General features: G+C 37.1%; 1 protein-coding gene and 1 long non-coding RNA gene across 5 annotated transcripts in view; one reads left to right on the top strand and one right to left on the bottom strand.

Annotated features, from left to right (window-relative positions):
- The window catches only part of MIB1 (MIB E3 ubiquitin protein ligase 1), a 77,757-nt gene that overhangs the window by 39,900 nt on the left and 9,939 nt on the right, over positions 1-27,918 (top strand). For 2 of the 4 annotated variants that reach the window (XM_088051249.1, XM_005517219.3), the window contains exons 13-20: positions 11,842-11,974; positions 12,341-12,427; positions 15,139-15,300; positions 20,076-20,257; positions 21,452-21,644; positions 23,922-24,000; positions 25,546-25,659; positions 26,782-26,882. In XM_088051249.1, coding sequence (XP_087907375.1) covers positions 11,842-11,974; positions 12,341-12,427; positions 15,139-15,300; positions 20,076-20,257; positions 21,452-21,644; positions 23,922-24,000; positions 25,546-25,659; positions 26,782-26,882 — 1,051 coding nt within the window. The remainder of the gene's footprint in view (positions 1-11,841; positions 11,975-12,340; positions 12,428-15,138; positions 15,301-20,075; positions 20,258-21,451; positions 21,645-23,921; positions 24,001-25,545; positions 25,660-26,781; positions 26,883-27,918) is intronic. The other 2 variants (XM_014255359.2, XM_014255351.2) reach the window with 2 other exon arrangements.
- On the bottom strand, positions 234-4,121 carry LOC106628344 (uncharacterized). The gene is made up of 3 exons (XR_001331688.2): positions 3,730-4,121; positions 3,436-3,627; positions 234-2,051 (listed from the first exon to the last, which is right to left on the bottom strand). It is a non-coding gene; the product is annotated as an uncharacterized LOC106628344 (long non-coding RNA).

The following is a 27,918-nucleotide window of genomic DNA, read 5'->3' as shown; positions in this document are numbered from 1 at the left end:
TTTAGCAATAACCCCTCAGTGAAACTGTTATACCAAATTGCTTCTGTGAGCACGATCAAGTTTAGTAGTCTTGCTGTATTCAGAAAAGCTACTGTAATTTGATTTCTTTCCCACTACAAATGAGGTTTTAATTTAGATGTTAAGATACTGTAGCCTTCGTGATATCTGCTCATAAGAGAAAGAGCTTTAAAACAAATATTGAAACATTGCTTTCTTAAGCAGGTAAGATAATATTTCTTTTTGTATGTATGTTAATATGTAGTGTCAGTTGTTAAAAATACCAGGCTATGTATATTATTAGCTGTTTGAGAATTATGTATTTAAAAATAAGTTCTTTAAAAACTTATTTTTTTAAAAATTATGTGTTGCCTTTGCTTATTTTCTTGTTTGTTTTGTTTTGTTGGTTTTTTTCCCCTCACATACATTTTTAGTAAGCAAAGGGCTACAGTTAGAATCTTTAATCTGGGCCAAATGTGCCTACTTATCACGGACATATCCTATTCAATAACTGCTTTTAGAAGGCTGCTGTCATGAATAGAAATGTCTGGATTGATGAGTGAGGAGTTCTTTCATCTTGCTTTTCCCTTGTTCCCGAATTTGATGTTGAGTATCTTTACTTAGGGATGGTATGCAGCAGTTTATTTTAATTAATAGCACTTTTAGAACTTGAAACTATTGAGGAACTATTTCTCATGTAGTTCTTAAAATTTTCTGAATGCTACAATGTCTTTTTTATGGCTAATTTTCTTAAATTTGAATTTAAAATAAATCCAGCTTATTTGAAAATAGTATTTAAGATAACTTACCTTTTAGGCTGTTGTTTTCATTTGTGTTTTCATTTAGGAATATGTCAATAGCTTTAATCCGCTGACTAGAAACTCTGGCCTAGAAATCTCTGTATTGTCACTTTCTGTGCATAAACCTGACACTGCACTTTGTATCGAAGAGCTCAGTGAGCACAATAAGTGCTGATTTGGATAAAATTCTAACTTAAGTCTTATTTATACTCAGTTATTTTAGCTATCATTTTCTCTAGATCACACCTGTAATTCTTTATCTCTTAATACTTGTCTCAGTTGCAACCTGTGGTTTAAATGTTCTATGGTAGATAGAAATTTAAGTACTACTATCTGAAGTACACAGAACAGGCTGTAATTGCTAGAACAGTGGCTTGTTTTTATGAGATGCATTTTGATAACCAGACTTTTAAGTTTAGTTTAAGATCTATGAAGTGAGGAGTACTGGTAATGATGAATTTTGCAGCTATGCTGCAGTCTTAATTGGTGCATGTTAAGGTTTCATTTCCAGCCTTGCTTTGAATTCTGTTTGCAACTAATATTCTACTTATCAGCTGTTAACAATAATTCCTACCCACTTTTATAGTCACTTAATTTAATGTTTTGTGATTTGTTACTAACAAGTATGAGTTATTTTGGCAATACCAGCTGACCCTTAGCAAGCCAGTTTGTCACATGAATGTCATTCAGACAAGAGGGAAACCTGTTTATTCCAGCAGCTGTTTAGTTTCCTCTTACTGGTCGTTCCTTGCCTGCCAAAAATACATACTTCTTTACATTCCATAGCATTGTATGTTCATATGGGTACATAAAGAAGTATGTGCTCTGAGCAGGTACTCACAGAGTTGCTTGACTGCCTGTCAGATGAACCTGAAAAGCATTTTGCTGCTTTTTCTTGCTGTCTTTAGGTAAAACTGGCTGACAGTTCTTTGGAAGGACAACAGTTCTGATAAACTGATGGTAGAAAATAAACTTACTATGCTAACTGAACTGCAATGCAATTTACCTGCACAGTGTCTAAAAGCTGGACATAGTTCACTGTTTTGGGATGGCACTGATGTTAGAAGTGCTTTTCCATATTTTTGCAGCCTCTTGCTCTTCTAAGTGACCATGTTTAAGTAGAGAGTTGAATCGCTGGTAGGTTTGCAATGTCTTTTCTTAGAATTTGTAGTTGTAGTCCACTGTAAAAACTTCAGCTTTCTCCCAGGTCTTCTTGCAGATTTTCACGCTGGGATACAGTTTGCATCTAGTGTCCTGAAGGGAAGCATAGACTGATATAAAATAGCAGTTATAAAGTTATTTTCTTACCCCAAATCCCATTTCTATGCTTTTCGTATGCTGTCCATTATTCTGCAAACTCTGTGTAGGTTTACACTTATTTACACTGTATTTCAGAGTGGTTTAAAAAACAAAACAAAAAATAAAGCAAAACAAAAACACGAAAAGCCCAACCCAAACACAAAAGCACATGTCACCAGCAATCCTGCTTATCGTAAAGATGATGACATTGAATTAAAAGAACAACCTCTAACTGCTGTGACAGGATTTGGATTGTTAGGCCAAAGGTCACATTTGAAAGCTAATACCTATTCAACACTTCTGCAAGCATCTTTTCTCATTTTAAAAAACTGGCACTCACCTCCTTCAGTCAAAGTCTTGTCCACCCTTGAAATATTTATGACAGCTAAAATAATTAACTAAAAAAATTATCCCAAACCAAACAAAAAACCTCGTAGAAACAAAGCCCAAGTTTAACCCTGTTTCATAAGATTTCGTGCGACTTGGTTTGGAACAGTGGTTAAATATTTGATGTGCAGTACAGCTTTGACTTCTGAGGGGCTGTCGGATATAGCTTATGCTTGCTTAATATGTATTTCAGGAGTTGATTTGGGTTACAGTAAAGAGTAACCTTTGTCTCTATAGCATTAGAAGGTAAACTTAAATAAGCTTAACAATTAGTAACTGTAATACTTGTAAGGAAAGCTAAGAGCAGAGGAAGTAAGAATTTCTGCAGCTCATGACAAAAACCTAGTGCAGCTGATAGAGAGCAAATCAGAGTGTAGCAGTAGCTAGCACAGTAGTACAAGGAGAATCAGCAATGCAGCATTAGAATCACAGCAGTCACATTCTAGTTTTTAAGTAGGCTGTTTTCATGTACGTCTGATATAAAGCACCTTGAAAATTTTGCCTAGACCTATTTGAGAACTCAGCATTGCACTACCACACTGTTTATTAGGTTTTCTTTTTCAAGTTTGTACATTTTTAGTTGTGCATAGGAATATAAGAATATATTTCACTGAAATGAACAACCAGTTAATGGCATTGCAGTTTATTAGTTTATCTTCTTTAAAAAGAATTCTGCCTACTAAGCAAGTTGGGATTTGGTTTTTTTGGTTTCTGCTTTTTTTTTTTTGCTTTTTTTTCCTATGAAATTTGGACTAACAGTTGTTTTCTTTCAACCTGCTCTTTACACTACAAATGCTTGGTACTTTAGCACACTCAAAATTAAGCTTTTCCCAGAGTAGAGGGATTAATACAGCAATTTAAAAAACAATCTAGTAAATAAGATACACATGCAGAAAGTCATAGGCATCCTTTAAACGTGCAGAATAATGCAGGTCTCCTGATGTTCTGTTACCTGTAAGCTTAGTATCATGCAGCATTTGCAGTTGGAAGAGAGGTAATGACCTAGAGACACATCAGCAGCAGCCATCTCATCCTGAGTGCTCTCACTCTATTCGCTGAATCAGCTCTTCGTTACATGGGAGGGGGAGGCAAGGGGGGGCGAATGTCGGTGCATACAGTACCTCACCACCTTAAATAGATAAAACTTACAAGAAAAAAAAAAATGCATGAAGATGGGTGCCTAATTGGCACCTTCTTCCTTTCTTTTGAATGCTGAAATATGGATGATGTTGTATAGAAATTATACCTTATGTCTGCTGGACTGAGAGTTAAGACTCCAAGAATAGATGCTATGAAGCCAAGGGAAGGTGAACTTAGCCCACTGTCAGATGAAAATAATCACAGGCAAAAAGAAAAACAAAAACCCAACAAAAGACCAAAACCAAGCCCCCAAAAGTTGGAGTTGCTTCCAAAAAAAAAAAAAATCAGAAAAAGGCACCAAAAAAATAGCGATCGTCTCCCCCCTCCCCTGGCAAATATTGGTTTCTTCTAGTTCCTTAGATATTGCACTGCATCTTTTCTTGCTTGAGGTTATGTTTCCAGGCTTAGCTGTAGGCAGGTCTGTGTTGAAGCTACTTTCCATCTTCAGAGGTCAAGTCAGCTCGCGAGGTCAGGGCTCCCGCACAACACACTACAGAAGTCACCAACCGTATTTCCCACTTAGAGGGCACGAGCAAAAGTGTTACGGCTTTATAGGCAGCTAAGCATTTGAAACATGCACTCCCAGGCAAACAGGCTCTCTTGTGCCTCTCTCTTCCCTGACCATATTTAGTCAACCATTGCAAAAAATAGTCTCTCAGCTGTCGATTGTCGATCCGGCAGCGAAGGGAGCCTCTATCCAGCTCTCTGCCTATTGATTGTGCAGCCTGCACTTCCACCGCCGCTTAGCCATTTGTCCCCAGGTTTTTTTAGCACTGCCAAATAAAGCTCTCTCTCATGTTTCCAGTTAGATTTCCCAGGTTTTCACTGAGCTTGCGCTGCTACTAGTAAACCCTGATGAGGCTGTCACTATACTTAGAAACGTTTGGGGCGGGGGGGTGGGGGGGTGGGGGGGAGGAGTGGGAGAGGGGAAAAAAAAGGCAACCCTGCTAGTAACAAGGCAGGGACTTCACGCCGATATAGAACAATAAATATCCTGCGCTGCCATAGCAGGTTGTGTAACCTGGTTTCTTGATCACTGAAAAATGCCGTGACTAACATGTCGATTAACCCAAGGTCTGAGTGGCCTCAGTCTAAGTTTTCAATTGCAAATAATACAGTTATTTCATAAATAAGAAGTCGGTGCCCATTTGCAGCCCTGCATTTCCGTATTCAAATCAAGTTAGAAATTATTTAGAAAAACTTTAATTAGTACATTCATATTATTCCATACCATTGTTTAACAATGCTGTAGTATTTTGTTTGTAATACTTATCCATAGAATTGCATCTAAAGAAAATAAATGCTTGTGTAAATTAGTTGCTATTGTTCTTTAAAAAAACTAAAGAAAAGATTAAAAAAAGAAATCAAGGGAGCAGCTCATTGCGTTAATCTTCCATGTTTACAAAATCGGCTCATGGCAAGCCTAATAACTGCACATTCAAAATATGAAGAGGGATTTTCATATTCATGGGGAGTATATGCAATGTTGTCGTTAAAAAAGAATAACTGAAATTTAGGCATTAGTCAGGAACCCAAATACTTCAAGATTCTCTGTATTTTGCAAAGAAAAGAATCTTTGCTTGGGAGCAAGAAGGATGGAAAAAGTGAAAATACCTCAATCTAAAATGAAACAAGCTTACTAAATCAAAATACCATTTGATTAATATTGATGTAATTAGTAGTTGAAGAGTTTAGTATGGTAGGGTAGAGAGTGAATTGCAAAGTCCTAAGCAGATCAGTATCTTGGATTTATACTTCCCTTGCTGCTTCTTTTTGTGTTGATTTTATCCTGTGCTTGGTAACTGTTTACTCTCTAACTTCTGTTGCTTTCTGGTAGAAGTCACATTTTTTTCTTTTCTATTTGATTTCATAATTATTCGCTGAAGACAAAGCTGTTGTGCAATACATTCTTGTGAATTCTGTGTAAATGTATATACCTTATTGTTTCTTTGGTTATATGTAGAAATTGATTTTTCAAAAGCAAGAGATGCTTGAAAATCTGAGAGGTAAAAATAAGGAATCAGATTGCCTACTTAAACTTTTACTAACTAGGCCATTGGTCAGATATGAAATACTAAACTCTTAATTTCAAGGTGTACAGTGTGCTCAGTAATACCAGTGTAAGGTATTAATCACTTCCTGTTGCTTGTTCCTGAGAGATAGATACTTCCTTCTTCATTCTTTTAGTGGTTCTCTCTGTACTGCACAGCAAGTATGGTGTGAATCAGATCAGGGAGCTGATTTGGCTTGAAGTTCTGTGCTGACGTGCACTTACGATAGTATGGTTGCCAAAAATAGTACTGTCCTGCTCCTGTATTACTTGTTGCACTATGTTGGTACAAATGTTTCTCTGGCTTCACAGTGAGCAGGCTTGAAGAACTATTCCATATGAGAAATAATCCAACTGAAGAGGATGACCTTTCAGATGCTGTGTTGGGAGCACTTTTTGTAGGAGCTTTTTTTGAGCAGAGGTGGTAGTCAGGAGAACAAGAAACACTTCAGTAAAATACGCTTTTTCTTCTGTCGTGTTGTAAAACGCATGTAAGACTACACAGTCTTAAAAGAAAACTTTGTCATGGAAGCTGCCTTTAAATCTGAACTGTTTCTTCAACTATTTGAGGCTCTAACAGAAGGCAGGTGAACAGGTTTAGCTGAGCCAGGTTGGGAGCCTGGAGAGGAGTTTGTGGGGGTGGGAGGTGGTGTGTATTTGGAGAATACTTCAAGCTAGGATTACTGTAAAATACATTATGAAACCGTGTCACGCTGAGACAGTGAAAACCTGAGTTGAGGGAGGAGAATGGCATGAAAGTAGAAAAACCTGTAATAAAAAGTGAAGTGAATCATTACAACCTCTGGTGATAGGATTGCTGATAAATATATGCTGATCTAAGACTTTGCTTCTGGAAAGGGCGGTCTGCCCTCCCCGCAGCTCTGGCTTTGTCATTTCCTTACTCCTATTGCTTCTAGTGATCATGGAAGTTGGCGGGGTAGGTTGGATTATCTCATTGATCTGTCTGAAAGCAAACTTGCCAAATCAGGAGTCTGGCAGGTTGTTTCACTTGCTAGAAAATGATGCGTTTGTAGAGCCAACATAATGCAGGAACTGAAGTGCAGGGAAAAAAAGTGGGATTGTATCTTTCAGTAGCAATTTAAGTTAAATGTGCGTATACAGATTGTGAAGTAGCCTTTCTAATTTTCTCTGCCAAAGTATTTGTTTGTAAAAAACCTTAACAAACAATCCCTGAAAGGCCAAACAAACCAGCCCCACCCCACCACTATCCCACAAACCCTCAACCTTCTTAATTTACTTCTGCATTCAGATTCACATTCTGCATTCAAATTGCCATTGGTGGCAGAGAATCTTCTCTAGTTTTTGTTCATGTATTTTTAAACAGAGTGCAAGGATGCTTTTGCAGTTAAGACTGCTAAATCTGGAATTGCTTTTATACAATGAGATGCTGGCTTCATCTTGTTTACAAATACTTTTATCTTGTAGATTTTCCATATAAATCTATACTTAAATGTTGCATTCTCAGACAGTACTGATGAGCATCAGCAAAAGTTCTATGAGCAAAGTACTGCATGAAACCCAACATTTTTATAAGTAGGTTGGTAATGAATAATATACCATATGCTAACTTTTCATTGTAAGAACAGTTTTATTTTCTGTATGTTTATTGTTGATAAACATTAAACATTTAATGTTGAAACAAGTGCTCTGTGTAGCTGAAAGTGAATTAGTGTATTGTTCACATCTGTGACATATCTTACATTGCAAATACACAATTCACACTGCTGAATTTCCATGGCAAGGGTTTGAATGAGATGATCTGTATGGTCTCTTCCAACCCAAATGATTCTATGATCCTGTATACATTAAGCTGTGGTTCCAGACTCTCTAAAAATCTGTATTTAAAAAGAAAAAAAAAGAAAGTATTACTCATGTGGCAGGGTCAAATAAAGATGCATGTGACAGCAGCATTTTCTGTTACTCTTTTACATTTCAAACTAAATGTAGTGCCATATTAGTGGATGTTCCTTTGACCAAATCACTTGTAACTGTTGAAAGTCTGTCATTTTATGGGGATGAATTACATTGGGCAGTATAAGTCAGTGTACCCCCAGCAGCTGCACCTGGGGAAGCTGCGGATACCTCCATCTCAGCTCCCTATACACACATGAGCTTTCCTTTTTGACTGAGCACATATTTAGCTCCTTGAAAAGAAGCAATGGTTTACTTATCCCTGTTGAAGCTTTACAGATAACTCCCTCAAAAATTCTCACTGAAGTTTTTCTCTTGTTGTTCCATTAGAAATTTTCAGAGGTTGTAAATGGTCATCCAATGCAAAAAGGCCCAAAATCTTTATGAGCTTCCTGCCAAGCTGAAAATACTGCAGACCAGCAAATGCCAAAGCTTGCCTGTTACAAATTTTTTTATTGGTGATGCTTCAGTAATAATGTAGGAATAGCATAGTGATGGCACAAGTTCAGTGTTTCAATAAAGAGTTTTAAGCATTGCATCAATAATCTTTGGAACTCCTCAGACAGCCATGTAATCTGTTACAGTTGAATACACTAAAGATGATAGTTTGAGAAGTTTTCTGTAGTTGTTTTAAAGATCAGGGTTACTAATAGATTTGCTGATTTCTTGATCTTTTCAATACAACTACAGTGAAAGCAGTTTGTGGTTCATTTAATGTATACAAGATAAAAGTGAGTTTTCACATCTATGTGGTGTATACAGAGCAATACAACCCAGGTTCTTCTGTAACACTTCATGGGGAAGAGTGAATCAAGAATTACTGTGTAATTGGCAAAATTAATTCTCTAATGTGACTTTGTATGATGTATGCCTGTTCCAGTGAGTGCTGCTCTGAATGGTAGCCACTTAGCTGTCAAAATTTTGGCAGTAGCTCTAGAAAATCCTGTAAAAATTGAAAGAAACTACCTCTCATCTAATGAGGAGGAGTATGCTGCCACTGAGCGGAATTTACCATTGTAGCATTTTAATATCTTGCAAAATTTTAAGGTGTCATTCCATGAAACAGTCCTTCTATCTTCCTGTCCCATAATATAGTCTTTATCTGAATAAAAAGAAGCAGCTCAGTTCCTGGCCCTTTGATGATTTGCTGTGATAAGCAAGATAAAATCTATTCCACACGGAAGCCATTTATTTGTTTTGGTGATCCTTCTGTTTTTCCAGTAAGACCAATGCATCTTAAAAGCATCCAGAAATGTAGCAGGCATCTCATTTCTCTGAAAGCAAGATACCTCCAAATATTTTTTCGTCAAAGTTCAGATAAAAATTACTCTGGTATAAGACAGCAAACTAAAGGTTTGAAAGAGAATCTGGTAAGGATAACACACAGATACTAAGACGAGTGATTTTCTTCACAGCGTACAAAATACTGAGTCAGTTGGTTTCTTATTTGTGTTTCAAAGATGAGGTGTATTAAAGAAATGTCAGTAGTATTTCTGAAGTACATTTACATATTGAGACATCTGATGAAGTGTGTCAATGTACTTTAAATTTTATTTATCTGTGGAGTTGGCAATTTTCTTATTTCCTTACTGAAGAAAAGAATATAAAATATCATTTGGTTGGTTAGGACAGTTTATTGTTTAGTGACTAGAGCTACTTTGGAGACAGGTTGGCTGTAATTGAAGTATTGATGCCCTTCCATAGTATTCTTCAAGTTGCAGTTGCAGTTTTAAGAATTTTTTTGTATTTTTTTTAAGGCTAATGTTGCCCCACCTTTTCCTGGTCGCTCAGTCATATTGCTTCTGTCAGTCATAGGGAATTTTTAGGAATTTTTATTGTGTTTTTAGACTATCCATAGTAGATACCCTAGAGCTTTATGGGGTCTTAAGAAGCACTGAGCCTGGCAGGTGAAGATAAAGAGCTTATATGATATGATGCTCTGTGGGCAGCCACTATAGAAGGCTTGTTGTGCTGTTGGCACTCTGTATCAGCCCAGCATTCTGAAGAGGTGGTGTGCCCAGATACCAAGCAAACCATAGTGCTCCAGACGTGCTCCCTCCCTAAAGCAGCTTAACCCAGTTCTGATGGTGCCGAGATTTGAAAATTGGCATCGTTGCATTACAAAATAGACTGTGTTTATCAGTGCAACTGATACTGGTTTATTTTGCCACATTTCATAAAGCTTTGATAACTTGAGTTTTACTAAATTATATAATTAATTTTGAAAAATCCTGCATAAGTGAATCTCTCAAAGAATTAATGTTGCCATTGTTTTTTTCTGAAGTATTCTAGTCTTTTCTTCCTAGTGCATGTGAGAGCTGTAGAAGGTGTTATGAATAGAAGCTGAGTAATGGCTCACAATGAGCAATGTACAGTCTGTTATGTGTTGTTGTCTTACATTGCTGTGTTATAAGTGATTTGGACTGTGAGGAAGAAAGAACCTTTCTGCCAGGAAAACAAAAAAATCCTAAGAGACTGAGAATACCTTCTGTGCACTCCGAGGAGGACAAACATCCAGAACATCCTGGCTATGGATGTTCCATGTAGCAGCTGGTTTTCTCTGGGTTTGTATGATCCTGTGACCTGAAAACTGGTTAGTTGTGATTCCTGTGGGCACTCTGATTCTGGGAGCAAAAAAGTGTCACTTAATACACCATTCTGGCAGCTGCAGCGTAAGTGTGAAACCAGGGGTTTATGTTGTGCACTCAGTAGCAGGAAAACATGGAGATGCTTATTAAGCAAGGTGTCTTATGGGAGCATCTGAGCACTGTGTAGGAGGGAGCGCACTTCCTTACTGGTACAGTAGTCTACCTCACAGACTTCTCTGCTTTCAAAGAGGGCTCATTATGGTGAGCTCTGCCCAGACACTGCTTTTAGTTTTTTTGATAGGAGACTGATTGGTTTGTCCTAAAAGAGCTTAGGAGTGAATAGCACTTCACCTCAGTGTGAATGTTCAAAGCAACAGATGGCTGGAATTAATTGGGAGCTCAGTTATTACTTGACAGGGCAGTCATTCATACCTTTGGAGGGTATTTTTAAGTAAAAGCTGAGAGGTTCAATTTATGAGGCTATCTCCGAGAATTATTGAGATTGCACATTTTTGATACCAGAACTCTAATGAAAAACTTTCATTTAATTCAGAAACATTCTCTGCCTTGCAAGGCAGTATGTGACTGAACAATTCCACTTGCATTAGCAAGTATTACTTGTGTTTTAAAAGTTTGAATTTTGTCCAGAAGTTCTGTTTCTCCTGTAGATAGCATGTTCCATCAACAGTAGGGAAACATCAGATGACAGAAGAGGTTTCTTGGCACAGGATTGTAGCGGTTTCTGGTTTTGTGTTTGTCTTTAAGGAACTGTCATAAGGGAGCTGCATATGCTGTTCATAAAGATAAGACAATAAGGGGTTTATGTTTGGTAACGTATGTATTCCAAAAGCTAAGTCAAGACATGTAAGCTTAAGAAGACTGTTTCTCAGAGAATACAAGATTGAGCAATTTGTGTATCTAGCATTGTGTTGTTAATACCCTTAACTCTTTCAGTCTAACTTTTTCAGTCTTTGGACTTCATGGATTTTACTCGGCTTTAATACTTGTAGTAATCGAGTTGCTTTTCCCCACCCTACCCCCTGACTACCAGGCACTGCCATGGTGTGTTATATTCAACCATTATGTTAAGAAAATATCCTACTATTCCTAACTGTGAATCCTCAGTTCACAGTTTCAGCATTTATTTTGTCTGTGCTTAAGAGATCTTGCTCCATTTTCTTTCTCAGAAACGAAATTTTAATTGTTACAGCCCATGGCATCAATTTATAAAGTGATGATTTTAAAGAAATCTAATGTAGTGGAACTTGGTCATTAAATACTTAAGTAAAGGACGCTATATAAAGATTTTAAGGGAGAAAATTATTTTGTCTACATTTCAGAATTTGTTTGAATACGTCTTTAATGTAATTTTTACTGCTAGGTAGCATTCTTCTGAAAAACAAACCTGATCCTCACACTGTTCCAGGCATTGTGTGGTTTGTTTGTGTGCTTTAACTAGAAGAAAGTGAACATGAAATTATTCTGCTTTGGAACTGTTGGTATAGCTTTTCACCCACTTTTTCTGTTTGAAAAGAAGACGAAAATTATTTTAGCCACTACTACGTAGTTCTGAGAATTGATGTTGTCCTACTGTTGTCATTCAGCATATGTTGTAGGGGTGTTTACGCCATCTCTGTATTTTTTTCAGCGCAATGCGTGTGTTGTTGTCCAAGTTACCACGACCATGGATTGTTGATGAGAAAAAAGATGATGGTTACACGGCCTTACATCTGGCAGCCCTCAATAATCATGTGGAAGTGGCTGAACTTCTGGTGCATCAGGTAGGACTCTTTTCTCAGGAGAATTTAAATGTCATGCTTTGGTTAACCATCTGATGTGAAAATAGTTGCCTGCAGTTGCTATGTGGAAACAGTGGAGCAGGAAAGGACGTGTTCAGCTCTAAAGGTCAGACTTGCCTTTGAGATTGTTACAATGGCCTAATGGTGCAGAGGGACTGAAAAATTTGATACCTAGTTTCACTCAACAGATTAACATCTATACTTAGAATAATTGAAGTATTTAATAACTTCTGTTCTCAAATCCCCTAACTTGGAATTGTATTCAGGGTGATAGTGTCCTAATGGACTGCCTTGCCTATAGATGAGTTGGTGGGATGATAATGTTCTAATGCTTTGAATATCTTTCAGGGCAATGCTAACCTGGATATCCAGAATGTTAACCAGCAAACTGCTCTTCATCTTGCTGTTGAACGACAGCATACACAAATTGTTAGGGTAAGTATCTTATTTACAGTAAGCCATATGGTTAATGGCATTTGACTAAAGCTGATGGCAGCTGTTAAAATATGAATACTTCACGAACATTTAAAAAATTATTTGACAACATATAGTCACTGCATGTTTGTTTGATGGATTTTGTTTAATTCAGAAGCCTGCCAACTTGCACAGAAGGTCAGTCAGCAATATGAACGCCACTTGAGGCATGCTAAATTTCTGTACATGTACATTATGGTTTCTTCTATGTGCTTGCCAATTCCACCATCCTTTCTTGTTTAGTCAGGAAGAATGTGTTCAGCTGTTACTTGTTTGAATCTTGTGGTGCTGTAAGGGAACCTTCAAATAGCATTTCTGATGTCTTTTGCTGTACGAGTAATTATTCTTCCTCATTGCTTTGCAAATTGTAACACAAAGCATCTTTATATGACCTTAACTACTTTCAGTCTCTGTTTAGCATTCCCTGCTCTTAGCTTGGCAGACCTATAAGCAGTTAACAATAGTAAAAGGTGAAAGGAATGTTACCCTGGTTTTTTGCTCATGGGGTTACAAAAGTTAAACTTAACAAACCTTTGTTACTAGCACAGGAAGTGTGAGTCTGGCATAGCTTGCTGTTTCTGGCCTGTGTGCACTGTGAATCAGGACCTGTGTGGCTGAGTGTTTGCCTTGCCACTGTGGGCTTTTGAGGCTCAGACAGAGCACTCACTGCTATCAGAGTGGATACATCAACCTGACCTTGGCCTTTGGTGTAATTTTTTTGTCTTTGTAGAGTCATTTTGTATGAAAAACTGTCTCTTATTCAGGCATACACAGAATTTCCCCCACTATGCAGATCTACATTCTTTCAAGTGTTATTTTACCATAAGGTTTCTCCCTCTCTGAGGGCTGATGGGTGTGATCCCATTACAGTGAAACATGTGATATGGCCCTATATCTGGAACTGCTTGCTACCAGAAGAATGGTTTCCTAGAGTCAGTGCCACTTGCATCCTGCAAGCTATTTGCAGCTGTTTGGTGAACTCTTGTGGCCTTCTGGAATTTACACAGTACCTGGGGATACAATATTAATGTAGCAGATGAGCAGGAAGGTAGGCACGTAGAAGAGCTAGCATGTGTATTTGACTGACATGCTTATATCTGAGAATGTTTAAATGAATGACCCTGTAGAGTATCCATTTTTCAGAGGTGGATAAACTTTAAGAAGTCCTAAAATAGCTCATGCAGCCATGCAAAGAACATGTTGGCTCCATATTTCAAAATTAATTCCTATTGGATACCTTCCAGGGCTGGGTTTGTACCCTCAGGCATTTATGGAATAGTGGTCAAAGGTAGCAGGGTTCTTTTAAAAGTCCTACTGCCATGACAAAGGGCAGTGGTTTGCCTTTTTTTAATTATTATTTTTAAACTTCTGCAAAGATTCTGAAATTCTGTGGTAGTCAAGGATTCCAGGAGAAATTCTAAGCAGTAAAGAGGTGACACTTTGGCAGACACAAGATATGAATATGAGAAAAGAAATTGGGCTAGAGTAAGTCCATTTAGAGAGTGTAAGTAGTTGAGACTAGACTGTGTCAGCTATTGACTGGTTTTCTTGGTTTCACTTGTGGAAGAAATGGCTGGGGAAAATGGTAAGCTGCAAATAATTGCAGTAAGATACTTCCTTGGAAATTAGGCTTTGAACTCCTTTTAAGCTATTTTCCTTTTAGCCGGTTCTGTAGTCTGAGGTTCTTTGGTTCTGAGAAACTGAGCTCCTTGAAAGCATGTGAGTTCTAAAGAGGGAGATCTCTCTGTGTATTCCTGTTTTTAGATTATGCCTTTTGTCTCTGCTGCTGATCCCAGTTTTGCAGAGTAGCAGAAGCTCAAAAACTGAAGTTAAAACCTCAGCTGCTGCCTGCAGGTTTCTGAATGGTGACAGTGACAGGGTTTAATTTTCAGGGACAGTTGGTATTATTTTGTCAGCATTTATTGGTTGATTTGTTCAACAGCATATTTAACAAAGTTCTGGTGGCTTGAATTATGGAAGGGTTTTATGCAAAGGCCATAGGAATAGGAGGGCCTGTGCAGCCTTGTGCTTGTTCTGTGTCATGTGAACAGAACGGGTGTCTAAAATTAGCTTTAGAGACAAGTCTTACGGTTCATTACTTTCCAAAGTGTTCTGAGAGAGGTTTTAATAGTGTCATTGGTTTTTATGTCTTCTCCTGAATTAGGGTAAACTGAAGTACATGCTTAACTACTTTGCTAATGCGAAGACACTGTAAATTAAGTTTTAAAGTTCAGCATGGTGTGAAAGTGGTGATTTTTGAGGTCATTGAAATCTAATAGTTAAAAATATATACCTAGCTTAAGTATTGCACATATTGCTGTAATAGATTACATTGTTTGTAGGCTGTCTTACAAGAATTAAAGGCTAAGGAAGTAGAAAGAATCCTCTAAAATTGTATCTTTCGTAGCATTCAGAGCACAGGCAAGCATTAGCCTTCTGCTGAAATAAGCTTGATGCTTGAGACAGATAAATGCTTTGGTTGAGGGCTGAGCTCCAGGTATGGAAAAGAAATTTAAATTAATTCAGCTGTGAATTGTAGCAAGATAGGAAGTAGCCCGTTAGAGCCTCCTAGAGAATCCTAAACTATAATTTTATGAAATTATTTCTAAAAGGAATAAATAGGGAGTTTTTTTGTTTGTTTTTTTCTTAATATGGGTTCTCTCTCTTTCCAGCTCTTAGTCCGTGCAGGTGCTAAATTGGATATTCAGGATAAAGATGGGGATACTCCCCTGCATGAAGCCCTGAGACACCACACCCTGTCACAGCTCCGCCAACTCCAAGACATGCAAGATGTGGGCAAGGTAGATACTGCTTGGGAGCCATCAAAGAACACAGTAAATAAAACACATTTATTTATTTATTCTTTTTTTTTTCCCCCTGTATAATTGTCTCTTTGTCTAGTTCTGTACTGTTGGACTGGTTTTTGGCAGCAGAAGTTTATATAGACATTCTGCATTAAATTGCAGTGCAGGCACAAATCATATTGTTATATGTGACTTTTCATGTGAAGCCACTATCTTTTTTGAATAAAAAGAGGGTTATGTAGCTCAAAAATATTTTTACAAATTTCTCTTCTATAGTGAATATGTCTGTCTGCCAAAAAATCAAAGTTTAGCTCTTTTGGAAAGAGAATTAAACTGTATTACAGTACAGAATAAGACTGAAATAGTTTTCTGTGATTCAGCATCTTGCATGTTTTTATAGCTTTAATTGCTTAGTTGCTTCTATACCTTTCTCAAAGTATGTTCTGCTAGAACAAGGCATTCTTAATTTTGTATGTTTATTGATATGTATATTTTTGACAGAGTTAATTTTAGAAATTATGCTGTAGTAAGGACATAGTTTAAAAGCCTCCAGGTAATAAAAACATTCTACTGAAAAAAAAAAACTCTCACACCCAAAAATCTGTGTGAACCCTTTATGAAAGGTGACATTTATAGTTTGCCTGAGAGACAAAGGAAAAATATAAATATGGAGCAATTCAGATTGAGAAAAATAAACTTTTTTTTTTTTTTTGGTATTAAAGATGCACAACATAATGATGGGTCAGATCTGCTAAACTGTTAGTTACCAGTATAATTTTTTTCTAATTTTAACTGTGGGTTAAAATAAGAAAATTTTGTTGTTGTTGTTTTTGCATTTCATTAAGAAAAGACAAATACACCAACTTTATGAAAAAGTCTTTGTTCAAAACAATAATTCCACTGTAAAAAATTTTTTTTCAGATTGGTTACTTAAGCTCACTGAAGTACACTGGAATAAGCTTTGAAAGAGATTTGAAGTATGACTAGCACGTGTAGAGAAAATGCATGTGTCCTTTTAAATGAGACAAGAAGAGCGGTTACAGCTCAGTTGTTTCCATGATCTGAAATGGACTGTATGAGAGCTGTCTGGAATACTTTGTGTTCATGTGTTTAACTGTGGAATGAATGAAAGGGAGATTTTTTTTTTCCTCAGATACAGCATTTCATAAATTGGTTTCTCTGCCCAGTTTTATTAATGGCATCCACAATGAAACTAGAGTTGTGTATTGAGTTTTGAGGGTTTTAACAGAAGAAGTGGGAGTTTTTTTCCATCACCTTTTAACTTTCTTGTTGGGGGGATTTTACGTTTTAGAGAATTAAGTTTTATTTCTAGTTTTATTTGACAAGTATCCTTGGTTTAAACCAAAAGTGTAATTTTAAAAAAAATTCCATGGAAGTAATAAAGAGCAGGCAAAAGATAGCGTGAGAAGCAAAGAAAAAAAATTCCCTCATCATTGTATCTCTGATCACCTAAAAATGTTTTAAAGTTTTAAAAAAGTATGATCAACCAATACTTCCTCTCCTTTCTCAGCATGATCAAACTACTGGTCATTTCTTTGCACTTTGTTTAGCTACAGAGAAAATTTTTACCAAACTAACAAATTTGGGAGGTTTAAGTGGTGTGGAGAAGATAAGTTCTGTCAGAGATGAAAACTTGCTTTTTTTCGTTTTATGTGAAATGTAAAAGATGGAGTAAACATAGCTGAAAATGCTTTACGATGATCAGCAAATCAAACCAAATCAAACTGGAATTTTTTGTGAAAAACAGTAAATAAGAACAATACTTGTACCTATGTAGCTTTATTTAAATGGCAGTAAGGTCAAAAATCTATAAACTAGATTTTACCATGGAACAGTTTTAAATATTAAGCTGCCTTTGATCCAAAATTGAGTATCAACAAAGACAGAATTGAAGCTGTGAAAATATGTGCAGGCATCTGGACCTTTAAATCTACCCAAGGACACATTGGTAATTTGTCTTGTTTGGAATTGCAAATACAAGTGATAGATAATAGAAGATAAATCAGATTAATAATTTAGCCTGGGAATCAGTAAGGCTTTCTTTTTGTAAATGTGATTACTTAAATTGAAGGTTTGTTTAGGGAGATTTTTTATTATTTTTCATTAATTCCTTTAAAGGTTGGGAAATGTGTCAGATTTCATTAGGCTAAGTGATAGCAACACATCTCTGTAAATACTTAGTATTTTAGAGCTCATTTTTGCTTGGCTCTATTTTAATTAATTTTGGACTGCTGTCCTAGAGATTCCAGCCTACTGAGGCCTGTAGGGTGCCTCTTTGGTACTTGAACAAATAATTATTTCTATTTTTGTTTTAGTAATAAACTGAAAAGTTTCATTTGCAGGATTTTAGGGCTTTTCCATACTAATCAAGTTGGTTGGACAGCAACTCATTGAAATTGTATGATTTGTTACTTTTTACTTCGACCACTGTTTAAAATATGAAACAATACTTTTTACTGATTATCATTAATTTACTTCATAAATGGAACTAAATGGAATGAATTCTTTAACAATGATTTTTTTTTTAGTAGTTCCTTGTGATTGCAAACGTTATGCCTGTTGGAACAGGCTCCCCAGGGAAGTGGTCACAGCACCAAGCCTGCCAGAGTTCAAGAAGCTTTTGGACAATGATCTCAGGCACCTGGTGCAAATCCTAGGGCTGTCCTCTGCAGGGGCAGGAGTTGAACTTGATGATCCTTGTGAATTCCTTCTAACTCAGGATATTCTATGTTACATCTAAAACAATTTTTGTCAGGTTTCTTAGGTTGGTTTTTTGATAGACTATTGAAAATGGATGTAGTTAACAATCTTGATAGTACACAACGCCCTACTCATTTTAGGTACCACTCTGAAAAACATTTTTGTGCTCAGGTGCTATGAGAAGTGAACCCCATTTCTTTAAATAATTTTCAGGTTTTCTATCCAGCATATTGTTGTGATTGTACTGCTGGGAGGAGAAATTTTCTGAAGTATAGTCTATACCACCACAAAAATGTAATTTGAATTACTTGATTACAGATGCACTGTTCTGGCCTAGAGTATACATTTATTTATCCTAAATAAATGTAATATTCCCAGGGTCATTTTGTGTAATTTATTTTAATATAGGTGTCTTTCTGACCTTTAAAATGCTTTTAAAGGATGCCACTGCCTAAATCCTAACTTAAAAGAAAGAAACTAATGGCAAGTGTTTACTGCTTCAAAGGTAGCTCACTAGTTACAATTACTTAGATTATATTTATACAGTTTTCGTGGATTAAATTGAGACTAGTGAATTGGCTGGGACTGGACTGTGTTGATGCGTTTCAGGGTTAGCCCCCTCCGGAGATAATTTGCTGCAGCCATACTGGGCACTAAGACATCATAATGGAGAATATTTTGTGTCTGTGCTGTTTTGTGGTGTTCTCATTCTTTGTGCCTGAAAAGTTGCATGCTTATTGAGAAATGTCATAGAATGCAATGTTGTCCTGGTGTTTTCAAATTGTTCAGCCTGCCAGAGGCATTTTAGAACCTAGGGTTTTTGTGACCAGTGTAGATAACCATTCCATGATGACACTGCCAACCCTGGAGCACATCAGTTTCACTGGGTGTTGTGCTGTCTTAATGTTGGCTGGATTAATAGTATGGTCCAAAGTACCAGGGCTGTAGCTGAGTAAAATCTCTGTTTTGCTTCAGCCAATGCTGTAATTGGAAGTGCAGAAAAATGGCCTCAATTGATAAATTAAAATTTTCTGTTATCTGAACACCATGAAACAATTCATTTCCATAACTTACTGATTTTCCTGATATAAAGCCTTTGGAGCTACACTGTTCTTACCTAATCATGAGTAAGAATGCAGGAGGAGCATCTGAATTCATTAAGTAACCTTCAGTAGTCTTGTAGCCTCAGTGATACATATTGATAAAAGAACTTCTAATTTAAAAAAAATGTACAGACTGAGGTTTAAAAAAATACTTCCCTAAGCAACTGGATTTCCTTGAGTTGGAGCTGCCCTAGCTTTGCCGAAGCTCTTCCTTTGAATAAAGTGTAGTGTAGTTTGCTGACGGATTCTTAGTGATGCCAACGGTTCTGTGTTATACTTAATGCATTTTATCTGACTGAACTTTAATACAAAAAAGATGTTGGGAGCAGGCCCAGATTGCTCTGGAGTAGGGGTCTGCTCTTTGCTGGGCTGTGGTGGCGAGCCTTCCTAGTGTTTCTAGCTGACCCTGTGAAGCAGTAACATGAGGATATATAACAGCTGTAAAAGGGCAAAGTAGCATTATGTGATTAGACGGGGACAGTGTGTGTGTTTTAATCCATCCAGGCTGAGACAGAAATTGAGTTAATTTGTTGGGCAGGTACTTACTTGCTGGACAAAAAGTAGATGTGTATTCATTTCCCTGCTCAACTGTTTTCAGTCCAAGTGTGGTGGTAGCATTTTGTCTGAACTGAGCAATTTGAGTATATACTGAAGTGTGTTCTGAATATACCCGCTGGAACTTTGCCCTTTACAGTGCTTACATAGAAGGACAGCCACTTCACATGTGAGTGTAGGTGTGCAGGGGATTGAGTGCTTCAGTAGCTGAACAATTCCTTGCTGAATTTAGTTCCCTAGAGGAAAACTGAATATAGCTGACTCAAAATTAAGCAATTGTTTTGATTTTAGTTCTAGAGATGTTTCCTTGGGCTTACATGTTTATGCGTATATGTGCATGTGCACAGATCAAGTAACTTTCCTTTAGCCAGATGATTCTTAACTGTTTAGAGAGTCTTTCTTGTTTACGTATTTGTTTTCTTTTAGTTAATAATGGGTCTTGGTACTCAAGGAGCAGAGAAGAAGAGTGCTGCATCTATTGCCTGCTTCCTGGCAGCCAACGGGGCTGACCTCGGCATTCGTAACAAGAAGGGTCAGTCCCCTCTTGATCTCTGCCCTGATCCAAGTCTCTGCAAAGCATTGGCTAAATGTCATAAAGAAAAAGTCAGGTTCGTATATTCATAAAATACATAGTTTCCAAATCTCTGCTTTCCACAGATTAACTGATTTATTTAAAATGTCGAGCCTTTAATTAGCAATAGTTAATGAAAACATACAAATCTGGGGGTTTGGTGGGGTTTTTTGTGTTTTTTGGGTTTTTTTTTTTATATGGTACACTGAATGCTATTCACAAATACATTAATTGTAATTTACCCAAATCTTAGAGGACTTTCATGCATATTAGTATGGAAGAGGGGAGAGTGACAAGGTGACAGTCTTCAGGTGGAGGTTAGTAGAACTTCACAAGGGGGTTTGGGGGAAAATCCCTGGAAGAATAAATAGCAAAGCGTTGCAAACAGGTCAGCCTGGGAAGTTGTGAAATCTCTGTCCAGACAACTTTCAATGACTGAAATGGGCAAAGCCCAATATAAACTGATACAAATTCAGTGTTGATGCTGCTTTGAAGAGGTCACCATCTCAACTCGCTGAGTATCTGTTAATCTGAACAACTGTATGTTTCTGTGTAAAGAGAATGAGGGGTTTGGTTTAGGAATTACGGTTTCAGTGAAATACCATGTTATCAGGTCCATGCAGTGTCAGATGATTCACCTTGTCCTAGTTATGTTCCACTGCTGTTGCCGCATATGATTCTTATCCTTAATTCCCGTATGGAAATCAAAACCATACTTTTAAAATGTGACAAAGAGAGGCTGTTTTTATTGATGTTGCCCTGGTGAGAGGAGTAAGGTTCGTTCTTCCTTTCGGAGTCAGTGCGTCTCTGTGTGTGTGTAAGGCTGGGCACGCACGCCCTCTACAGGCAGCGCAGCGCGGGGCTCCGGCCCGGCGTGAGGCACTGCCGGCCGTGGGATGGGCGAGGCCCAGGGGCTGCGTGTGCCCGTCAGAATCACAGGGCACGTCTCTGCTAGTAAAGCAAGCTCTTAGGACGAGAGGAAGGGACTTTTTACATTCACGATACAGTATCGTGACTTGTGTGTCCCGTTTCTGTACAATGCCTTATCCGAGTGTGCGACCTTGCGGTCCATTGTCAGCTGTAATTCTTGGAAAAGGCAGTCCAGATTGCTTTATGGTCATACATTGATGCCTGAGTGCATTGGAGTATATAAGTGGCCAGTTGATGTATATTTTAAATTGAGTGGGTTTTTTTTTATTCTTATAAGTTTGACTGCAAGGTTTCTTTGTAGTGGCCAGGTTGGTTCCCGAAGTCCGTCTATGATCAACAATGATTCTGAAACCTTAGAAGAATGTATGGTGTGTTCAGACATGAAGAGAGATACTCTGTTTGGCCCATGTGGCCACATTGCCACGTGTTCTTTGTGCTCACCACGAGTGAAAAAATGCCTCATCTGTAAAGAACAAGTTCAGTCTAGGACAAAGGTAAAAGCCTCTGAAATTTATTTTTTCTTTTATAATGGAAAAGTAAAAGAAAAAAAAGGAAAAAAGAGAGGTTAAAGAAATATATATCTTCTTTTATGTGGTATTATGCCTTACACATGTCTCACTGGATGGAATTAATTTTGCATCATAATGATATCTTGCTCTTTTCTGTTTGTCTGTCATACCTACCTCTCCCTGCCTTGTAATGTCTTTATTGTTCAGGTCTTCAGAGTTCCTAATACAGTCACCTGAGGATGCTTTATTGAAATAGACTATTTCCCCCTGCCATGGTATCTTTTCTTCATGTTAAGATAAATTGCTGCTTTTTCTGAAGTATAATTTCCCTCAGTAATACTGAGTTCTTCTATTCCTTAGGGCTGCTTGAAAGATGATTTGCCTGTAAACTGAGTTAATATGTGCTTGTTTGTGTAGTTAATAATTATTTTCAGCTTTCACCTTCTTTTTCTATGGAAAGATGACTTTCATTACAATGTCTTTTTCCTTCAGAGAATCAACCAGTCATGCCCTATTTTGGAGACCAAGGTTTCTCAGATGGTTACTCCCAGATAGTTTTGACTATATGGGTACATCCTCTTTATTTTCTGTTTTATTTTATTCCTTGTAATCACTAAGACTAGTCCTGGTTTCTTTTAGCTGTTAAAAAGAGAAATCATGTTCTGAGCTTGGATTTATGTTTGGCTTTGGATTGGCTTTGGGCTTTGTTTTTTTTGTTTGGTTGGGTTTTTTTGGCTTTTGTTTTTTTTGGTTGGTTGGTTTTTTTAGGAAACCAAACTGTTTTTATATTTATTTTTTTTTTAATTTTTCCAAACATATTTGATTGGTCTGCTTCTGTGGTATGTTGTTTTTCCCTCCATTTCTGAGTAAGTGTAAGAATTGTAAATATTAAGTTGCACTGGTTTTGATATTCACTCTCTTATTCTTCTTATACTGTTCACTGTACTGCATTGTGTATGTTCAAAAGCCAAATGTTAATATAGTGGGAGCTTCTTTTCTCTAGATTTTCTTTATAGTAAATTAAAGGGTTCTGCCACTGGGTGATTTGGAGCAGCAAAGTGAGGGTTCTGCCCCTACTCATCCATCTGAAGAAGCTAATCTAAGGAAATCAGCTTTCCCAGGTGAAAGCTAAGCTTTGTGGATAACCTTGCTTTGATTTCTTTTGCTGAATTAGTTTGAGAGATTGGAATATCTGGTCAATACTTCTCGTACTGTATATACTTCTACTTATTGTACTTTTCTGTATAAAAACTTGCAGTAGTATCTGCAAGGCTAAGAAATGATTGAATCAGGACAACAGTTCTGTGAACTGGAAGAGGTGGCCTAGGCCTTTATAAATGGAATTGTACGTGATGACTATGATCATACTGCATATGCCCCATCCCTGGAAGTGTTTAAGGGCAGGTTTGATGGGGCCATCAGTAATCTGGTCTAGTGGAAGGTGTCCCTGCCCATGGCAAGGGTTGGAACTGGAGAATCTTTAAGATCCTTTTCAATCCATTCAATGATTCCATGATATATACAGCTCTCACATAAAAGGACTTGAGAAACCCTGACCCAGAACATTTCTGTAAAAGTACCTTTTAAGTGAACTTCATGGGATCACAGAATGTTGGAAGGGGCCTTTAAAATCAGTCATGTAACTGACATAGAATGCAGTGCAGTGAGCAGGGACATCTTCAATGAGATTAGGTTGCTCAGATCCCTGTCCAGCCTGACCTTGAATGTTTCCAGGGATGGATCATCTACACTCTGGGTAACCTGTTTCAGTGTTTCATGACCTTCATCATAAAAAATTTATTTCTTATGTCTAGTCAAAATTTGCTTTATTTTAGTCTAGAACTATTACTCCCTGTACTATTGCAACAGGCCCAGCATAAAAGTTTGTTCCCATCATTCTTAAAAGGCACTTTTAATTACAAAAAGGCTGTAATAATGTCTTCTTGGAGACCTCTTCTTCAGGCTGATCAACCCTGATTTAAGTATCTGTGATGGAATAAAGAATGAGAAAAGAAAAAAGAAAAATAAATTTATGCTGTCCTAACTGCTTCTCTGTGCCTGTCATTGTACTGAATGTATAAAAATTGCCAGCAAATATCTGTTCTTACAAGTTAGCGTGATAACTCATTTAAGTTGCATATTGATATGCTGAATTAGTTAAAAACGCCACTAGATGGAGATTCTTGAAGCCCACATGCCTTGCAAAGTAGTGTAGAGAGCAGGAGATACACTTTGCTCACATGTATATGTTGTTCTTAACAGATTGAAGAATGCGTAGTATGTTCAGACAAAAAGGCAGCGGTGCTCTTCCAGCCATGTGGTCATATGTGTGCCTGTGAGAGTAAGTAACTTTACAAAATCTCTTTTTGAAATATTCGTGAAACAGAATGCTTTTAATCCCATTACTAAAAGGTCATTAGTAATCTGATTTCAGGTTCAATTTACTTGGTGTGATTGTCAGAATTTTGGCATTATTTGTCCTGGTGATAATAATTGGGAGACAAAGTGGAGATTTTCAAAAATTTAGAAAGCATGTGTGCTTTCATCTGAATTATGTGAGTAGGCTTTCTCATATTATAGAAGCAAGCCTAATACAGTATTGTGAGCACTTTGGAAGTGATTAGAATTAATTTTGTTGTTTTGTTGCAGCTTTTTGAAAGCATTCAGATATATAGATGGTGTTTTAAAAAAGCATTATAAATAAGTACTTACTCTGCTTTATTATTAATCTACAGATTTTCACAAGGGCTGTGTTTTCCCCCAAAAGTCACATCATATATCTTTGCAAAGGGCACCAGTTATGGTTCACTTTGATTTACCCTGTGGAGTGAAAAAATACATAGTAGATCTCCAGATTTTTTTTGGTTTTGAGTATATATGGATGAGAATGCAGCTATCACCTTGTCTCCAGACATTTCAGGGCTTTGTTGAAGGGTCATTTCCCTGTAGAAGAACAGTCCTTATTGATGCGCATCTACATAAGAGGGAAGGTAATAATTTCCATGAGTAACTGCTTGCCTGGACTTGCTGAAGAAGTCTGGTTTCTTCCTCTGTTGTGGCTGAGGCAGCTGATGTCGAATCACTGATTATAGTTAGCCTGATCTGGCCTCTTTCACTGTCTGCAGTTGAAAGATGATGAAAGAAGGTTTTTTGAATTTTTTCCCAGGAAAGAAGACAACAAAAAGATTGATTACTGTGGTGAAGGATTTCAGCAGCGCAGTACATGTTACCAAGTCTAAGCTGTAACAAGGACAGCAAAAGGTTTAAAGCTGTAGATGTTTTCTTTCCCAATTCTTTTCCTGGACATCTTGTTCAAGCAGGACAAGAGAGTCTTGGAGTTTATGTATTTTATAGGACTCAGTGTCTTGATTCATAGTAGCCTTTTAGCATTTATGTGACAGTAACTTGCCTTTAGTAGAAAAATTACAGCCCTCTTACTAGAATTATATCAAAAGATGTAGGTTTACTTGTAGGGGTAAAGACCTGCACCTCTTTGCCCCTGGAGCATTGGGACCGTTTGTGAGATTCTGTGTTCTAAAGAAAAAAACAGATAGCCAGGACTTTCTTGGAAGTTCTGGTCTCAAATGTCTGATTACCTTTTAACTTCTGTAATTTTTGTGGACTAGACATCCATTTGGAGAAAGAGGAACTTATTCACTTGAAGTATCTTAAAAGGAGGTAGAGAATAGATTAACTTTGAATCACAAACAGGACATTGTTTAGGTGTGATTTGCAGAAAATTATGTGAAGATAAACTCAAGTAGTTCTTTGTATTATAAGCATCTGTTGAGTCATTGCTGTATACTCTGAATAAACAAACTCATGGATAGAAAAAAAGAAAAATGAAATGGGAAGATTCAGTTGATTTATTTCTCTGTTTCCTCAGATTGTGCAAGCTTGATGAAGAAGTGTGTACAGTGTCGGGCAGTGGTTGAGCGAAGAGTGCCTTTCATAATGTGCTGCGGAGGGAAAGGTACAGAAGATACCGGTGATGATATTTGTGAGTGACTCCAGAGCCCATACTCTCTCATGTTCCTCCACCAATTTATTCTCATTCTCTTAAATGATCTAAATATTTCTCTTCTTTCTGAAGAAAAGTTTACTGAAAACAGTGTTAACCCAGGTATCCCTTTGCTGTTTGCATGACTTTCTGCATCGGTAGCAGCAAACTTGGTAACACCACCAGTCATTACACTGGAGAGTTGCTTCCAGCATTCAGAGTAGAACCCAAAATACGTGTGATGACTTTGCCACTTATTAACGCCTTAGGAGGTAAAAGCTGAAGATTGTCTGAGATGGTGCAAATGAGCAAAGAATTTATATTTTTTTACCTCTGGTACTCTGGAGGAATGGTAAGTATTTTGCATCTAGGTACAAGCAACTTTCCTGAGAGAATGTCCAGTTTTACATCTCCTCCTTTGACTAGTTTTTAAACTATTTGTGACTTACTTGAGTAATTTCTATGAATTATTTGTATTTACTCTGTGTGTATATATGTGGTATACAGCATTTTGGTTGAGTTTATGGGAATTGGAATATTAATTTATTCTTCTCTTTATGTTCTGAAATAGATAAATATAAGAATAGTAATTGAAATCAGGTTTTCAATACTCACACTGGAAATTTAAGACTTGACAACTTTTTTTCATATAGTAATATTGCTTCCCAGATCAGACAAATACAGGAATATTAATCTGAGCTTCTTCAAATTTTGAACAAACTATTTCCAAGACACTTGGGCAATTTTGACCACCAAATAGAATCATCTCTATAGATGAAAAAGTCATTTCAGTGTGAAGGAATTTGGCTTTTTTTTTTTCTTTAAATATGTGCAAAAAATATTTATGTCAGGAACTTCACTGACAAATAAGAATTCTGAGAACATGAAGGGGCATCATTATTATGGAAATAATTGTCAAAGAAGTGTTGCCACTAAACTCAAAGAAACTCTTTTGTTGAGCTGCAGTGATGGTGTAGTGAATTTAGTTAGATTATCAAAAGATGGTTGATTAACTTTTTTTCAGGTAATTGAAAAATTGTTGCTGTGACACTGGAAATAATTATTCCTGGCTCTTTAGATTGCGGCATAATCAAGTATCTTTATTTTCTTTTAATGTTACAGCAAGTGGAAACATTCCAGTTTTGCAGAAGGACAAAGACAACACTAATGTCAATGCGGATGTACAGAAGCTGCAGCAACAGTTGCAAGACATCAAGGAACAGGTAAAGGTGCTGGATAAAAATTGTGAGGACCACTAAGTGCAGCAACCACTTGATTGAAAAAGCTAATGCATCCTCTATTATTTAAAACAAAATATCATTGAAGTGCATAATGTCTTAAACTTTAGTTAAAAGACCAGTATTTTTTTGTGTGATGTGGCTTTATGTCCTCTATGTACAGTTTAAAAGAAAAAAATCAACTGGCCATGTTTGATAATCCATCTGTTAGAGCATGTGTATTGATGTGGCTAAATAAGTATGCTCTGCCCAGTCAGTACATTCTCTGACTGTTTAGCTCACCTGAATGTGTAGTTACAGCAGAAGCTGTTTTCACAGAAAAGTCATAAAAGTAGATCATCTTCACTGTTCTGCATCTATCTTAATCTTGACTTGTCTGTTCATTAACTGCCTTGGAACAGTGGCTGACAGTTACCTGTCTTACAAAGGATATAGTGAACACACTCTCCAAAAACTTCAAAAAACTGTGTGGCTGCAAGGTTAAAACTTGGAAAGTATTATATATGTAGTTCAAATACTTGGAATTTAAATTAAGGTTTATCTTTGTAATTAGGTATAGTCTTAGCAGATCTTTCAGCAGTAAGAGATCAGGAGCATCTGGCTAATGAATGAGCTTACTCTCTTAGAGCCCTGACAGTGCGACTTTTTGCTTCCATGTGTATAACACAGTTGGAATAAACTTTTCATGGATACAGGAAACTGAGGTGTTCTAGCTTGCCCTTTCCTCTAGTAGGCTTAAAGCAGTCCATAATACTTCAGTGATAGCAGCATCACATCTAGTCCTGGTAATTGTGGATTCAGCTGTTCATGTGCATGAAAGCCAGGGCTAGAACGGTTAGATTGCTGTTTTTAGGGCCTGTGTTTCTAAATGCCTTAAATTTGAGATCTGATATGCTCAACTAAATGTCTGTGAAGAGCTGTTCCTGTCATACGGTGACTGGGACAGCACCCCAGTAACAGAAATTCAAAACAGTTTCCCATGTAGTTTTTATCTGTAAAGAACATGCAGACTGAAAATTGT

This window comes from Pseudopodoces humilis, chromosome 1 (genome assembly GCF_049639895.1).
Source record: "Pseudopodoces humilis isolate 2021_Gansu_Grassland_sample_001 chromosome 1, ASM4963989v1, whole genome shotgun sequence".
NCBI lineage: Eukaryota > Metazoa > Chordata > Aves > Passeriformes > Paridae > Pseudopodoces > Pseudopodoces humilis.
This window is presented reverse-complemented; position numbering and strand designations above follow the sequence as displayed.